Consider the following 17,726-nt stretch of genomic DNA (forward strand, 5'->3'; position numbering starts at 1 on the left):
ATCTGCTCAGGTCCCTTCTGACCCTACCTGCTATGAAGCTGACAGTCTCCTTTGGGTCTTGCATCCAGATGAAGGGTCCATGATGTGATTTTGCCTGCTTGCAGCTGGAAAAGTTGAGGAAGGAATTTTACTCAGTACTTTTCTCTGGCAATGGCGAGAAGTGCTGGGAAGCTTCATCACCAGCTCATCTCCTCAAGGTCCCTGAAAAGTATGTAAAGGCTGCAGGGTAGAGCCTGGAGCACAGCTGGGACATTGAAAAGGAAAGCAGCTGCTCTCTGCATCTGACATGAGGTAAGAGCCCACTTCTAGGTCATTTATCTCCTAAGCTTTGGTAGGCAGCTAGAACTCCTCCTAGGTTCTACTCTTGACTCAGTCACAGAGTTTTTGAGAAGCTTTGGGAAACCTTTTCCAATGAGTTAGGAATTTTCTAATGAAAAGGGTTTTTTGTGGAGGGAGTTTGGTTAGAAAATGCTGATTCCTCAAAATTGAAGTTTCACAAGGAAATGTATTCATTTCCACAGAAATGTAAGAAGAAAATCTTGTCCCTCTTGGAGCATGTCACCCAGGTTCAAGTTGCTGGGCTGCCTCGTTCCGAGCAGGAACCCCTCACCTTCCAAGTCAGCACGCTAACCACCAGGATGTTGGCTCTTCTAGCCTCTCCTTTTTCCTCTCTCCTGTAATTTTCTCTCCATCTGTTTCTGTCCTTTTCCAAAAAGAATTCAAAAAGTCAAGGTTTTGTTCTAACATGGAACAGAAACAAATATCAAAACCTGGACATGTTTAACAAAGTTGGATTTTTTGGGGCGGAGTTTTTATTGCATGCTATTCCTTGTGGTCCGTGGGATGAAACTGTTTCTGAACCATATCAAGTGGAAATGGAGGTGCTGAGGTTTTATATTTTCTAAGGTGCAACTGGCCTTTGGCCCCCTCCGGGAGACAAAGAACTACTCATTTTAAGAGCCTTTAACTGCTGTTATTATTGAAGTCACAATGGGGGAGACAGGCATTGTGCAATTTCACACTTGAAGAGCTTATGCTCTAGAATCACATGTCCACAAGAAATTTCTGTATACAATCCTTCCCATTGTATGTGTGACTTCTCTCCATGCCAGCTGACAGTGTTTAGTGATATCTGATATCCACAGCCTGACCCCTGAATTGTCTGCTATATTTCTTTGCAAAAAAATAGCAATGAAGAATACAGTAGAACTTGAAAACAGTTTTGTACTGGTGACAATACCTTTTATTTCTCTTCTTTCTGTGGAGCTTTAGAAGTACAGAAATAACACAAAGTGAGTTCTCTTTGGGTCCAATTCTAATAAAATAATATTTTTAAGGGACCTGTGAGAAGCAGTGTTTCTGAGAGGTGAGATAATATTTTTATTGGATCAGATTTTGTAGTTGGGAGAGATAAAAAACAAGGCTTTGAAAACTTAGATCATCTCTGTCCCAAATACATATATGGGTCCAGTGAGAGTGAGAGTTATTACTTTACTTCACAAATTTTGCATCTCTGAAGTTCCTGGACCATCACAACTACAACACCAGCACAAACACAATCCACCTGAGGCACCTGAGAACTGGAGGGATGTGAGCAGTGGGGTCCCCCAGGGCTCGGTCCTTGGGCCCGCAGTGTTCAACATCTTCATCTGCGACTTGGACAAGGGAGTAAAAATCACCCTGTTCAAATTCACAGATGAAACTAAGATGTGGGGGGAAGTGGGCACGCTAGAAGGGAGGAATAGGCTGCAATCAGACCTAGACAGGTTACAGGGGTGGGCAGATGAGAATAGGATGGGATTTAACACTGACAAGTGCAAGGTGATGCACCTGGGGAGGAAGATCCAGCAGCATACCTACAGGCTGGGGAACTCCCTTCTCATCAGTGCAGAGGCAGAAAAGGATCTTGGAGTCATTATTGATGCCAAGATGAACATGGGCCGGCAGGGTGGAGAGGCAGTCAGGAAGGCCAACCATACCTCGTCATGCATCCACAGATGCATCTCAAGCAGGTCCAAGGAGGTGATCCTCCCCCTCTATGCGGCACTGGTCAGGCCACAGCTGGAGTACTGCATCCAGTTTCTGGGCGCCGCACTTCACGAGGGATGTGGACAACAAGGCGAGGGTCCAGAGGAGGGTCACTCGCATGATCGGGGGCAACAGGGCAGGCCCTACGAAGAGAGGCTATGGGCCCTGACCTGTTCAGCCCCCACAAGAGAAGGCTGAGGGGGATCTAGTGGCCTGTTACAAACTAGTCAGAGGGGACCAGCAGGCACTGGGGGAGTCCCTGTTCCCCAGAGCACTACCAGGAGTGACCAGGAATAACGGTCACAAGCTGGTGGAGGGTAGATTTAGGCTAGATATCAAGAGATGCTACTTCATGGTCAGGGCAGCTTGGATCTGTAACCAACTTCCAAGAGAAGTGGTGCAGGCTCCTACCCTGGGGGTCTTTAAGAGGAGGTTAGATGAACATCTTGCTGGGGTCGTTTGACCTCAGTATTCTTTCCTGCCGTGGCAGGGGGTCGGACTTGATGATCTGCTCAGGTCTCTTCCGACCCTAGAAACTATGAAACTAGTAGTGCTGGCTAACATATAGTTCTCCTAGTTCATGCTAAAGGGCATCAACATTTTTAATCTGATGGATGATGTATTAAAGAAGAACACTTCAGTGTTAATCAGAACCTGTCTGTTTGTAAAGTGAGATGAACAGATGCCATCAACATAATGACCGTGGGATAAAGGGGGTTACTCTGCTCAGAAATGACCCTGTTCTCCATGCAATAGCAGGACTGGGATTTTTAATTTCTCACTCACTTTTGTGGCTGAAGACTGTTGTTACCAATCTGTTTTTTCGTACCTGTCAGATTGGCGCATGCTATTCCATTATGACCTTAAATGATACCTTGCTGCGTAAGGAAAGAGAAGTGCTTGTAGCACAGAACCAGAGAAGATGGGAGTTGGAAGATCTCACAGTCTGGGTCAGAGGAGCTCAGCTCCATGCCTGAGTTGGAGCAGGAGAGGGAGAGGGTCATGTCTTTGTGTGCTGTAACTTGGGAGAAGCTGAATGAATTTGCTTTTCTTTCTCTGACATTGATGAGAAATGCTTGAGAGGTACTAGAAGAATGATGAAGAAAGAGACAAAAAATAGCTGGTGGTGTAATGTATGTGATTAAGAATGATAAGAAGTTATTTTCAGGATGAAGGTTTTCCCTCTCAGAGACATTTTGCTGACACTAGCTCAGAGACTAGCAGGAGACTGCTTCTTTGGGAGGTCCTTAGTAGGCACAAAACTCAGTTTTAGCCTCATAAGCCATTGCAAGAATTACAGACCCCATACCACTAGCCAGTATTTTTGAGGAGGACTCCTGCTCCCCATCTTCAAATAGGTATGATAGGGAAGGAGTCAACAAGAGATTTTCCTCTGGGATCAGTGATCCCTGAAGTTTGTAGTTGTTCTTCCCTCATGTTAATATTAGCAAATATTCTCCTTTCTTTTGCCATCTCTCCCTGAGGACAGCTATGCCACTGTCTTCCATAAAACTCTGTATCAATGCTCTCTTTTCCAGTCTCCTCTTAAAACTGGTATCAGTCCTGTTAAAAAAAATGAATGGCAGAATGGTAGCACTTCCCAGTTTCTCATTCCTGTCATTGCCTTGCATCTCTCTCTACCTTTTGGGGTGGGGTTTTCTGTATGTTTCCTGCTTTTCATTCAAAATAGATGCACAGTAAGTTGCAACAGAAATGAGCATAGAGACTGTGATATAATGCAGACACTGTGGGCAATTTCTTTTGCCTAAGAAGGAGTTATACATGTGTGTCAGAGATGATTGTCCCTGAGGAAGAAGAGCTGCCTTGCTGTTCTTGTTGCAATGATATGCACAGCTGGAGGAACTATTCCAACTCCCCCTCACCTCTTAATCCACTGGTGAACATTATGCCTTTATGAGTTAATCAGGCCATTTTCTCTCTCTTTGGGCAAAGGAGTAAGTGGGACTTGCTGAAGATGCAATGACTCTTTTAGCAGCCAGGGACCAATTATCTCTTATACAGTGACTATTTCAAAATCTCAAATATCTATATAGTTATTCTAGACCACTAAAAAAATGCCTGCTTTGGCTTTGCACAATTGCATAACAAGATGTTTGTTCCTTGTGAATGCCCCAGACACTGTTATTCTCCTGCAGAATGGAATCACTCAATATTGCTCCTTAAGAATTGTGTCACCAAAAATGTTACATCCACATGAACAGACATGTACTTTAGGATTTAGACTTCACCCTTTGCTTTTGTTTCAGGATATGTTTCAGGAATAATCTGGATTAGGCCATTGGGTTTCCCCCCCTCCCCTGATATGCACACTAGGGCCCTCCACTCACTGATAAGATATATTTAGATGCTGTCAGTTAATTTCCTCTCTAGATCAGACTCTACATTACTTTTCTTTAGATGAGGGCATACAGGCTCTTCAAGGCCAGTGAAGGAGAAGCCATTGAGTCTTTCTGTTGTGTTTTACTCAATTAAATCCAGAAATACTGAAGGGTGCATTTATTGACAGCCATATCAGTGTATAATGCTAACTTCCATGGTATTCATGTTAGGGGAAAGGAATCTTGTCCGTTAGACTAATTTTAGATTTCCATTAAGAGCTGCTTGTGATGTGCCAGATACAGCAATGAGTTGGCTATCGGCATTTGGAAACATTTGTGCTAAAGAAAACTGGGTCTTTGAGTGGAAGTGTGAGTTGCCTGGATTTCTAATTTAAGGGCTGCAGACTTGTTTAGTTTCAAACCTAATGGCCTAAAAAGCAGGAAATGAAGCCAGGTCTCTGGGATTCATTTAGCCATGCTTTGAAAAGACAGAGGACAGTTCTACCAGTTGTTATATAGGCAGCAAACAGGTGTTACAAGTCAGACTATTATTGGACCAAGTTTAGAGCCATTACCTGAATCATTCTTTCCCTCCTTGTTAAATAATTTACAACTATGAGTCTTGATGGGTTGTAGGGAAAGGCTCTGCCATTGTTACAAGAACCTTTATCCCTTTCCTGTTGGGGAATGCCTATCAGGAGATACCACTGAGAAAGGTTCTGTCCCCTATAGGTCTTACAGAGACCATACGAATCCCTCAGAGGAGACAGATTTCAATGGTAAACATTCAGTGCTATAAGCTCATTCACTTTATTCAGGCTGCTTTTACTCCCTTCCATCATGTGCATGTGTGTATCCTACACATAGAAACATCTCCCCAGTTATATTCGTAACTTCCTCTCTTACATTACTCAGAATCCCTGCTAAAATCTCAATGCTTTTGCCTTGCCTATGAGAATGAGTGGGGTTAAAAAGGTGGTGGAGGTAGACAGGAAAAAACAAGTTCAGAGAATCATCAAATTATATGATGTTGTTGTTGTTAAAATTACCCATGTCTTCCCTTGTCTGCTTATGACCTTAAATTATTATGCCATGTTATATTTGAGTATGCACTCGTTAAGGTAGCATGCTGTGATGGACTAGCGGTTTTATTTTAATATTTCTGTTTTAAATGTGTTCATGTAGCAGCATTATGTACATGGGCAGATCTAGGATTTTGAGAGGGGGGAGCAGATGGTGAGGTATATCATTACATATAGAACAACAATTTTTTCTCCAGTTAAAAATAAACTACAAGCTTCACTAATATGCTATGGGGCCTAGGCTGTATTATTCAGTTTAGAATTGAAGTAAAAAAATATAACTTCATTGCGATGAGTTAAAAACAGTCTGCAGGGCTGTGAAATAGGAGATACATTAGACAACTTCAGTTTCAACAACCAATACTTCCTCCAGACCATGGGCACAGCTATGGGCACCAAAATGGCTTCACAATATGCCAAACTTTTTATTGCCCACCTGGAAGAAGAATTCCTCAAGAACTGCGCAGCCAAGCCCATACTGTACCTGAGATACATAGATGACATCTTCATAATTTGGACTGAAAACCTGCAGTCTCTGATTGATTGCCATAAGAAATTTCAAAAATCATCACCCCTCATCAGACTATCTCTTGAATACTCCAGCACCAACATTTCCTTTTTTAGACACCAGATTGATATCCAGAATAGTAAAATACAAACCACTACATAAAAGAAACCCTTGGACCAACATACATATCTACACAGAACCAGCAAACACCCATAACCAGTGGTCTCCAACCTTTTAAAGTAGATCACCTTTGGCATTTAAAAGCAACCCAAGATCTACCATGCACTGCTGCCACTCCCTGCCCCCCATCCAGCAGGTAAGTCTGTTGGGAGGGAAGCGGGGAGGGGGGCGCAGATAGAGGAAGAGGGAGAAAAAATTATTTGGGGCTGCACTGCCCCAGCAGGTAAGTCCCACCTGGCCAGGGTCCCACTCAACCTACCCCTGCTCCTGACTCTGTGGCACTGTCCCTCACCATGGGGGCCTCAGTATAGTCCCCACCCCTTCCCGCCCCCATGGACTGACCTGCTGGGCTGGGGTGCACGCATGCCTGCATGCGGGCACTCAGCCCCCCACCCCAGCCTTGGATTGACTCTAAGAGGCTTCAAGATCTACCACTCGAGGCTCCGAGATCTACTGGTGGATCAAGATCCACTGGTCGGTGAGCACTGCTCTAAACACACCAAAAAAGCTGTAATTTACAGCCAAGCTCTCTTGGTTACCACCAAATTTGCACTGAGGAGAATACCCACAATTGTCATCCCACAAGTCATAAAAGGGCTTTCATCCAACAAGGACGATCTTCCAGAAAGAGAGATCGCACTTTTGAAAGAGCCACCCAGATACCACTTGAAGAGTTGCTGCAGTATAAAAAGAAAATCCCTAGGAAGTGCACATCATTAGTTATGAGATAACAACCTTCCCTGGAACCTATACGGAAAATCCTCAAACAATTACAACCCATACTAGAGGAAAACCCAATTCTTAAAGAAATCTTTCCAGAACCATCCACCCTATCTTTTAAACAAGCACTGAACCTCACTAATTTCATCACCAGAATTGAACTTCTTACCAAACCACACCAAATAGATCTAAACCATGCCAGGACAAGAAATGTAAAACCTGCCAACACATCTCCACCAGTCCCACAATAGCTACACCCCACAACAGAGCCATCACTATTCCTGGATCTTACACCTGCAGCTCCAGAAATGTAATATATCTCATCCAGAGCACCAGATGCCCTGATGGAAAATATGTAGGAGAAACCAAACAACTGTGTGCCATAATGAGTGCACACCAAAAATCTATCAAAGACAAAAATACCCGATTAAACTGTGAGTGCCCACTTCTCACAAGAAAATCACTCCCTCTCTGACCTCTCAGCCCTAAGCCTCAAGGGGAATTTACAAAACACCCTTCATAGACGAGCCTACGAACTTCACTTCATAAATCTATTGGATACAAAAAATCATGGACTTAATATTGACCTTGGATTTATGACACATTACAACCTACATGACATCAGACACCCCAGGTAACCAGATTCCAACTGACCACTTGCATTCCTTCACGTATTTCCCTCCCTCCCCCTCCTCCCCTCCTATATTGACCTATCGTTGTCCCAACTTCCACTCATTTGCATTTTCACAAACATGCTTGTTGTAAATTTGCTTCTTTTCTACCTTGGAGAACACAAAACATCAGCAGAGCTTCCCTATGCCTGACGAAGGGTGTTTGTGTGTGAAAGGTTGCGAAGAACTTTTCCCTAACTTTTTAGTTGGTCTAATAAAAGAGATCACATCTACCCACAGAACCTTGCCTGCCTATGTCCTTAGACCAACACGTCTACAACCAACAACCAAGGAGCCGCTAACACAGCTGAATTGCAGAACAAAGGCTAGCTTGATTAGTGGAACATCAAGAAAATTAAAATGAAAAAAGGGTCATTAACATGTGTGGAATAGCGTTTAGAAGGGATCAGGCAGATTATAACGAGGCACTGCATGACTAGATATGCTGCTGCCACTTCCAGGCAGATGGTTTTACAGTTTGGGTGGAGCAGGAATCAAAGGAGGGTGCAAGTGCAGCACTGCACCCCTCTGGAACCACCCCTTGTTGTGTGACTTAGTTTCCCTGCCTATCCTGTACAGTGGGAAAAAAGGTGGTAAGAGATAGGAAGGTGGTCCTTCTATTTTTTGTTGCTGGTACAGATGCCCAGTTTGTCTGAATAGACAATAAAATATATGAGCAAGCTATGGGGCTAGGGGAGAATTCCTATCTGGATGTAAGTGGCATTTTTGCCATCTAGAGGACCACAAATGCCATGTAGATGGCCCAAACTGGACACTTAGAAGATGAGGGAGGGAATAGATTGCCACTCTAATGGCTCTTCTCTCTACTTTTTTCTTGGCAGCTCCAGTGCATCAGATCCATGGAGAATGAAAACCACACTGGATTGACACAATTCTACTTCCATCCCCTCTCACCACGCCAAGAGATGCAACTGCTGATTTTCATGGCATTCCTACTTATGTATGTGGTCAGTCTCTGTGGGAACTCTGCCATCACGCTCATTGTCTGCACTGATCATTCCCTTCACACCCCTATGTACTTCTTCCTGGCCAACTTAGCAGCACTGGAGGTCTTTTATTCTTCCTCCATTGCACCATTGACCCTGGCCAACCTCCTGTCTGGGAGGAAAGCCACCATCTCCCTTGTTGGTTGTGGCACCCAGATGTTCTTCTTCATCTTCCTGGGGGGTGCTGAGTGTGTTCTCCTGGCTGTGATGGCTTTGGATCGATATGTGGCCATCTGCAACCCACTGCGCTACACCCTTATTATGAGTTGGAAGGTCTGTGTATGCCTTGCAGCTGGGTCACTGGGACTGGGTTCCCTATTTGCTCTGCAGTTTACCACTCTCCTCTTCCATCAGTCATTTTGTGATACCAGTGAAATCAACCACTTCTACTGTGATGTGATGCCTGTGCTGCGGCTGGTGTGTGGCAACACGAAGAGCCTTGAGGCCATCGTTTTTGCTGCCACCTCCATAACCCTGACTGTCCCCTTCCTCATGATCTGCATCTCCTATTTCTTCATTGTGGCTGCCATCTTGCGGATCCACTCGGCAGCTGGCCGTCACCGCGCTACTTCCACCTGCTCCTCCCACCTAACCATTGTTCTTCTGCAATATGGCTGTGCAATATTCACTTACTGTCACACCAGCTCTACCTACTCCCCAGAACAAGGGCAAGTGGTGTCTGTAGTCTACACTTTTGTCACCCCTTTAGTGAACCCCCTGATCTACAGTATGAGGAACAAGGAGCTGAAGGACGCCTTCAGCAGAGTGCTGGGAAGGAAGTTGCTTTTCCAGAGGGAGTGATGAGCTTTGGCTATCGATTAAATGAATAATCCTTGGATGACTCAAGCAGCTTGGGAGGAGGACATGGAAGATTCTACCTTTGGGACACCAGTTACATTCTGGATTCAGGCTGTGGTACTGATAGATAGTTTGGAGTGTTTGGGAGTAAATTGGTCAAGGTACCATGACACCTCATGGGAGTCCCATGGTAGGCCAAGCCTTGATCAAGCATAAGTCATGCTGAAGACAGCTGATGTCTACTCTTCTGAAAAGGCCCCATTTCCAGACTAATGAAAAGTGGATCACTTTGCTAGTCTTATAGTTTTCCTTTTTTTCCAGCAACATTAGCAGTTCTGGAGATTGAAACAAATACTTCAAATTCAGCAAACCAATATTCACATGGTAAAAAAGATCTTTTGGCTTGTACCAGAAATATCTATTCAGATTTGACCAAATTATAAGCAGCAGAAAAATCACCACCTGGACAATGCGCAGTGGAAAGACTAGATACTTGCTCTACTTTTCTAAATTTTCCAGCTGTTCAGCAAGCCTCTTCCTAGACCCCTGAATGGGTTCTACACTGATGCATGGAATAACAGAAAGCATAGAGGTAAAAAGCCTTCGTTCCTGCATTTCCTAGTTTAGCAGTTCTCAGCACCCACCTGTCACCCAGTTCTTCAACATAGCTTTTCTGCATATGGTTTCTCTTATTAGAATGCAGAAGTAGCTGCTGTGGTACAAGCACACTGGAGATAGACTTTTGAGGGAAAGTAGTGCAGGGTTGGGGGACTGATTGTCACTGTGATGAAACTGTAACTGCTTTGTAATAACTGTGCATTGATCTGTTTTCTATAGGAGTATCTTGGTGTATTTTAATAAAGAAAAGGCAAACAGGAAGGAAAGGGGGTTGGTAGTGAAGGGCATCTTATACAGGGATGGTCAGGCAGAACTAGTTAGGGTAGGGGAGAAACCCCTGGGACACCCCATTTAGAACGGCTCAGTGAACAAAAAGGGGATGGACTTTGAAAGGGCACAGAAATTAAATGATTAAAAATAGAGGCATAACAATCAGAGTTTGTGCCCTAGCAAATCACACAGGAGAATGGGGAGTCAGGGGGCATGGATCTAGGAGGAGAGCATGGCAGAGGGAGGGGAGTGCATGTGGAAGTCTTACCCATGCCGTGATAGGACTACCACCCCTGCTCTTGCTTTTAAAATAGCAGCAGCAGAATGTACATGTACCAGCTGATGTTGCTGCAAGAGCCATGCCATAGGCCTGCTTTTTTTTGCTGGAGAGTGGACACTGTGGAAGCAGGGGATGATTCTAGCAACCCTCCCAAGTTGGCATTTGGGGATAGTGCCTCCCTGCCCATCCTTAGTTATGCTACTCTTAAAAATGTCATTGCTAATATGTTATTTTGGTATATATTAATTAAGACATTTTTAAAAAGATAAAACTGAAAGAAAGCGAATCCAAAGTGGATTGTAATCTAGAATGGGAAGCACCCTCTTGGTATAAAATGTCTTCCTAGATGACCAACTAGTGTTGTATAATGAATGAGTATCTGTCCACACATCCTTATAATCTATGGAACAACTGTAACTTGGATATTCTAAGGAAGCTAAGCACTGAAAGGTTGCCGGGAAAAATCAGCCTTTCATGCAGAAATAAAGAAAATTACATGGCCTAGAAGGATACAAAGGGAGATAGATGGTACGGGCATGAACAGGAACACACATTCCATTGAACAACAAACCAGGCAACAATTATCAGGCAGTTCTCCAAATGCTCATCATACCCAACAGAAAAGTAGGTCTATCCCTGTTGTGGACCAAGAAGTCTTTGGAATTCATACAGAAGAACTACATATGTGTAGACATATCTTGCCCCTTGCATAATGCTTTAGTACTGAGTTGGTGGAAGAAATTTACATCTCACATTCTGATAAAAGACCTCATCCAGCCTCCCATGTGCCTGTTTATGTAATGACATTGACACAGCCTCTCAATCTAACATGTCTTCACCTCTCTGGGCACAAGCTTTCATCAGGTCCCTCAGGGCAGCCATTCAGAAGCATAGAGCTTTTCTTGTAGTGAGCAAAGTTTCACAAATGGTACTCACTGGGTGCCTCTACACATGCATTAATGTGCTTTAGTTAATGCACATTAAATTTAGTATGTCCATTGTGAAGTACTAAGAAAATGTGCATTAGCTTGCTTTAATGTGCAGCAACTAAAGAGTAAGAGGTGCCTCTATACAAGTGCAGATATGCTGTAATTACAGTACATTGGAGTAGACTCGATTAATCGAGTCTGTTGGAGAGTGGTAATTACCATGTCCCAACAGGCTCCTGTGTATTGTTTACCAGTGTCCTTGCACTTCAGCCACCACCATTTAAAGTGCAGGGATGCTGATACATGAGATACAGAGGCACTTTAATTAGAGCGGCTCTCGGAGCCCCACCCCTAACCCCACCTCCGGAGCATGTGTAAAAGTGTCCATGATTTTTAAGTGACACTTAATATGCATTAGGCTGTTTTAATACGCATCGATCGACTAAATAGCATGTTTTTAGTGATGCTTTAATGTACATTACAGTAGGCTAATGCACATTAAAGCCCATGTGTAGACATTCCCACTGTACAACTATTGTTTTGTTCCCTGTCTTGCTGCAACTCAGTAGATCCCTTTGCAGCAGATTCCTCTTCCTCAATGGTAAACTCTGCCAAACTTACTGGACTTAAGGACTTAAATTGTGACCCCCAGTCACTACCATAGTCATGCCCATGCCTCACCTCATCACTCAGGTGGGACACTTGTTCCCTAAAGCCACCAGACCACCTTAGACTTTTGCTTCCTTGCTGGGGCTTCTACTCCTCTACTCTAGCTGGTCCCTTAGCCCAGGCCCATTGTTCCAGGCCTGTCTTCTGGGCTCCAGCTCCAGTCATGTGCCTCCCCCAGGCACTAATAGGACCTCCAAACCACTGGTTAACCTAAACACAAATTTAAGCCAAATTGAAGCAACACAAAAACCCAGGCCACCAGCTACCTTATCACACTTCTTCCAGGCCCTGAATCAGGTCCCTCTAATTGCACTCCCAAAGCTCTCTGCCAGGCAACCATCAGTAGTAGCCATCTCACAGCAAGGCTTGCTTCACCTTGCTTCTTCCCAGGTCTAGCTACCTGCTCTGGCTCTAGCTAATATACTACTAAAGGCCTGCCCATTACTGGTCATATGCCTCCCTCTCAGCTGACTTCACCACAGCGCTGTTCTTTAACATCTGCTCTGTGGGATGCCTGTGTCTGTGCTACAATAACCTTGCTCTTAAAGGAGCTATGCCACTTTCCAATGACAGGGCAAGAGTTCCTTATTACAGAGCTCATATCAAAAGCCTTGCTAAAGTTAAAGTATATCATGTTCACACTTTCCCTGATCTACCTCTTGTTAATGATATACCTGTAGGAACCCTTCTTGTAGAAACCCTTTGCGTCCCTTGCTAGCTGCAACTCCAGTTGTGCTTTGGCCTTCTTTTTTCATCCCTGCATGTCTGAGCAATATTTGTATATTTCTCCCTAGTTGTTTGTCCAAGTTACCACTTCTTATAAACTTCCTTTTTGTGTTTTAGCTCACTGAAGAGTTCCCTGCTAAGCAAGATAGTCTTCTGCCATACTTACTAGTCTTCCTTTAGTATATTCCTTTATTATTTTTAGTATCCTTTAGTATATTCCTTTAGTATTCCTTCTTATATTCCTTTAATGATATAGTTTACTGGACCATCTTTATAGCTTGGAGAGAGATGTTAGACAAACTTTCAGGACCTAAGAAAGAGCACTCTGTGCCCCAAAGCCTGTCTAACATCTTGCCCTGCTATAAAGATGGTTTAATAAAAAATATTACCAAACAACTCTTGCTCAACTGGCTTTGGCATTTTGAAATGAGAGAAGGGGGCCACTTAGAGGACAGCACTATACAGGGAATGAGACCCAAGCCACCTGCTTTTGCATTGCCTGAAGCTGAGAATTGCTTAAGCCTGACTCTGAGATTCCAAAGAGTTAATGTTTTCTCTCTTGGTGTTTCGTCAGCCCCAGGGTGCTGACAGGTGTCACCATCCTTTCCCTCTCCCCACCTCTCTGTGACTTCCCTCAGGCCCCCTGAATGGTATAAAGAAGTCTCTGATATAGAGGAGGGTCATGAGAGTAGGTATGGGGTAGGGAACAGTACACTGGCTCTCAGGGCTCAGGGGATGGGCACATCCCTTGGCCATCTTTAGTTCCCCATGTTTATGTTGGCTTCTAGGACTGAAGAGTAGGAGAACAATGGTGAAGAAAGTTTTCACTTTACAGGCATGGGTTCAGAGCACCAAGTCAGGGACTACCAGGTGAGCAAATGTGCTGTGTTCTTCCTCCTTTGTGTGTCTCTCTCCTGCTTGGCTTTTTCCTTCAGCTTTTAGTTTCCTGAATTTGGGACAACATCAGTGCCTAAAAGTACTCACCTTATCCAGTGGCAGGTCCTGTGTACGCATGTTAGAAAGGCAGACCCCCTAACAATACACAGCCCTGGTTCCAGTGAAGCTGGGTCCTATCTAGCTCTGTATCCTAAAGCATTTAGATGGCCCCCATCAATCTAGGCTGTGAATGCCTCACAAAGATTAATGTGTTCATTCTCACCACACCCCTGAGAAGTAGTGAAGTGATTTTATCTTGCTGTACAGGTGGTGGAACTAAGTCAAAGGGAAGCTTAGTGACTTGCCCAAGTTCATTGAGGGAGTCTGTAGCAAAGCAGAGAGTTGAACTCTGGTTTCTCAAATGCTAGGCTAATGCTCTGAATGCTGGACAGTTCTACTGTGACAATGGCCAATGCCAGTTTCTGCAGAGGAAGGTGCAAGAAATGTTGTAGCTGCGGGATGACCCACTTGTTCCAGCTGCCTGCGGAGGGTTTAGATTGAGAGTGTGGTCGGGGGTAGAAAGGTAAGAAAGATTTATTAACTTAAGAAAAACACAACTACGCGTAGTAACAAGACAAACGATGACAGACAAAAGCAATTCGCGTCAGCAACTTATTGGCAATCCCTCTGATGCCTGATACACAGCAAGCTTCTCTTTCCACAAAGTTCAGCGAGGTCAGGTGTCCCCGAACAATGCTGTCTGAGGGGTGCTGGGAAGGACCTTGGAATGCAGTTCTTGGGCTCCTTGAGGTCCACAGGCCCACTTATCCAGGCAACAGCTAACTAATTTTTTTATAGAGCTGCATCTTCCTTTTGGATGGTTTCCAGATATTTCAGCTAATTTATAGCTTCTGAAAGACACCGATAATGTATGACCACTTAGATTCCTTTTTTTTAACTCTTTAGACTGGCCAATAGCAGTACAAGCCTTGCATTCCTTTGATAAGGTAATTTTAACTGCGCCACAGGGCTTTACTACTTCTCGGCTTTGCTAAATTTACTAGGCCTTACTTTACACAAAGCCTCACTACATCTTAAACTATAATTAGGCTTTTAGCATCAACTTATAGCTTAATATCTAAACAAATACAGAAAAACACTTGGTCTAATCTTCATAGAGCCTTCAGCAAGCACTTTTATCACACAGGCATACTTTTCAGCTGCCACACCACTTCCAGAAAAAAGCACAATCTACTTCTCAATAGTTAAATCAGTTATACCCTTATGAAATTCTTTATTTTGATTTTTGGCTGAGATTTTCAAAGCTGCCTAAGCAGTTAGGAGCCTGATGGCTACTGAATGATACCTTAGTGCATACTTCCCCATTGTTACCAGCTTTTATGTACATTACTATAGCTTGAAATATTGTTGCAGAAGATAGGGCAGAGTGGCATCTTGGAGGCTAACTAGTTCAGAGAACAATATACTTTTCTAAGCAACCTCTTGCTTTATCAGATGCTCTGAATATCTTGTTTTACCTGCATAATTCCTCAGTTTTTGCAGTCCCCTGATAAACTCTTAGCCTCTGTCTTTTCACTGAGGCCCAGAGTCCAAAGGTACATCATGTAAAAAAAACGTGCCTGTGGAATTTGCCACTTTTCAGTTTTCCAGTTTTGGCCCTTGCTCTTCTGCCATGAGTTTCACAATTTTGGCCTTCACTCAGAAAGCATGAGCAGAAGATTTCCCTTTGCCTTTTCTAGATCATTCTCTGTTCTGTGTACTTTCTCAGGTTCTCCCTTTCTATCCTCCCCAGATGCTTTCCAAGTCTCTATGCCTCTGGACCTTCTAATACCCTGTCTCTGAAGCTTTTCAATTCCTGCCATTTCCTGAAAGCAGAACACCAGAAATTATCTACTTTTCCCCTCGTATTCATAAGACGTTATGATTTAGGCACATAGGACTGGAAAAGGACCTCTAAAGTCACTGAGCCATGTCTTCTGCTTCTGCAAGCTCCTGTAGGCAACCATGTCAAATAATCCCTTTCATCAACTGATCAAGCTTCATATTAAAGAGTACACAGCTTGTTCTCCCATCTCCTCTCATATCCTGTCATCTCCTCTCCTCTTCTCTCCACTTCAGGTTCTTCTACCATCATCAAAGCAGTATCTTAGTGCTTTCTAATACAGCATTGATAAAATGACCATCAGTTGGCTTGTAAAGTGTTTTTTTCTCTCATCTTGCTGACAGCAGAATTATATGTGCAGTGAAGTCCTCTGTTTCTGTACAGCATTTGGTTTAGCGTACACACTGCTCTATGTTGATGGTAGTGGAAGCACGTCAAAGAAGCATGCATTGCAATTTGAACAGAAAGGGTGAAGTTTCTCCAGTACCCTTAATGTCCCCACTAGGCATATAGACAGAGAAACTGAATTCTCTAAAAAAATATTATGGATTGTTTTTATGATGGATTAGTTGGATGTTGAAGAAGTGGTTGGTTAAATCCTTCTCCAGTCCCTTCCTGTCGCAGGACACTTAAGCGCCCTGTGCCTAAAATGGAAGCGACTGGTGAGAGACCCCTAGTGGTGAGAAGGGGGAGGCTCAGCTGCCAGTCACCAGGGCAGCACAGGTGTGGGTTGCTGAGACAACCAGTTTGGTCAGCTGACTGGAAGGGGGCAGGGCCTAGCCTATATAAACAAGCTAGGCTGAGGCCAGAGGTCAGTTCCCCTCTGGCAATTGAGGAAGGTGGAGCTCTGTTGGAGTAAGCAGGGCAGAGAAGCCTGATAGTCTGAGTGGCTTCTGCATGGGGATACTGGGTGGAGGAAACCCTAGCAGGGATATGAATGAAGGTTAGCCAGTAGGCTTGGAATTTATGTTGTAGCCCAGGAGTGGGAGTTTTCTGTTTTGTTGTTGTATAACACTGGAGGACCGGATGAGGCTGTAGGGGTTGGAGGAGGCCTCATAGGAGCTCCCCAGTAGTGTGGGGGTTCCTGGCGCCGGAGGGGGCACCGCGTTTTGGGGTGCATCGACCCCGGCCCCAGTGTGGGCAGTATCGGGAGGGTAAAGCCCCAGTGTGGGTGCAGGCGAGAAGCCCCAGTGGGGTACAAGACCCGGAAAGGGGGTCTGGAGGCCAGGCATGGCTACAGCCACCTGAGCTTCGATTGGGAGGAGCCCAGCGGGGTGCAAGACCCGGAAAGGGGGTCTGGAGGCCAGGCATGGCTACAGCCACCTGAGCTTCGATTGGGAGGAGCCCAGCGGGGTGCAAGACCCAGAAAGGGGGTCTGGAGGCCAGGCACGGCTACGGCCACCTGAGCCTTGATTGGGAGGAGCCCAGCGGGGCGCAAGACCCAAGAAGAGGGTCTGGGGGCCAGGTACGGGTATGGCCACCTGAGCCTTGATTGTGGAATCGTGAGGCAAGGCCCCAGTGCAGGCGGGGATCGTGAGGCAAGGCCCCAGTGCGGGCGGGGATCATGAGGCAAGGCCCAATGCGGGCGGGGATCGTGAGGCAAAGCCCCAGTGCGGGTGGGGATCGTGAGGCAAGGCCCTAGTGCGGGCAGGGAATCGCGGAGACAGGCCCCAGTGCGGGCGAGAGCACGGGAGACAGGCCCCAGAGGTTAGGGTGTACCGTGTCACTGAAGACAGGGCACGGACTGGGACATCTCAAGGCACCGTGCCAAAGAGGGTAGAAAGGCAGCCTCCCTTTAACAATATTACCATCAAAGACATGGCAGGCGAAATAGCGAGGGTGCATTGAACCCAATTTGGCACGGTAGGTAGGGGGCGCTAGGGGAGTTCATGGCATCCCTAGGTCCTGTCCTGCCACACTTCCCCACAACACTGTTTCTAAATCTGCAGCCCCCCTGTTAACCTGAACACCACACTATTGTGCTTCATATTTTTATATCCATTTTTACATCCCCCCCCCCCGACCTAACTGAAGACTGCAACACTCAAGTCTGGAAGATTTCAGGGGCAGAGCCCCGGAACATATAAAAGGAGCTGTGTGCCCAGCATGAGGGGACACATCC

The 17,726-nt window shown here is 45.0% G+C and overlaps 1 protein-coding gene across 1 annotated transcript; it reads left to right on the forward strand.

The window, feature by feature from the left end:
• The first annotated feature begins 8,388 nt into the window (after positions 1 to 8,388).
• LOC149871246 (olfactory receptor 10V1-like) lies at positions 8,389 to 9,336 on the forward strand. The gene has a single exon (XM_090034887.1). The coding sequence runs from the start codon at positions 8,389 to 8,391 to the stop codon at positions 9,334 to 9,336; it is 948 nt and encodes a 315-aa protein (XP_089891013.1).
• Positions 9,337 to 17,726: the final 8,390 nt, after the last annotated feature.

This window comes from Crocodylus siamensis, chromosome 2 (assembly GCF_052110815.1).
Source record: "Crocodylus siamensis isolate JL-2025a chromosome 2, ASM5211081v1, whole genome shotgun sequence".
Taxonomy (NCBI): domain Eukaryota; kingdom Metazoa; phylum Chordata; order Crocodylia; family Crocodylidae; genus Crocodylus; species Crocodylus siamensis.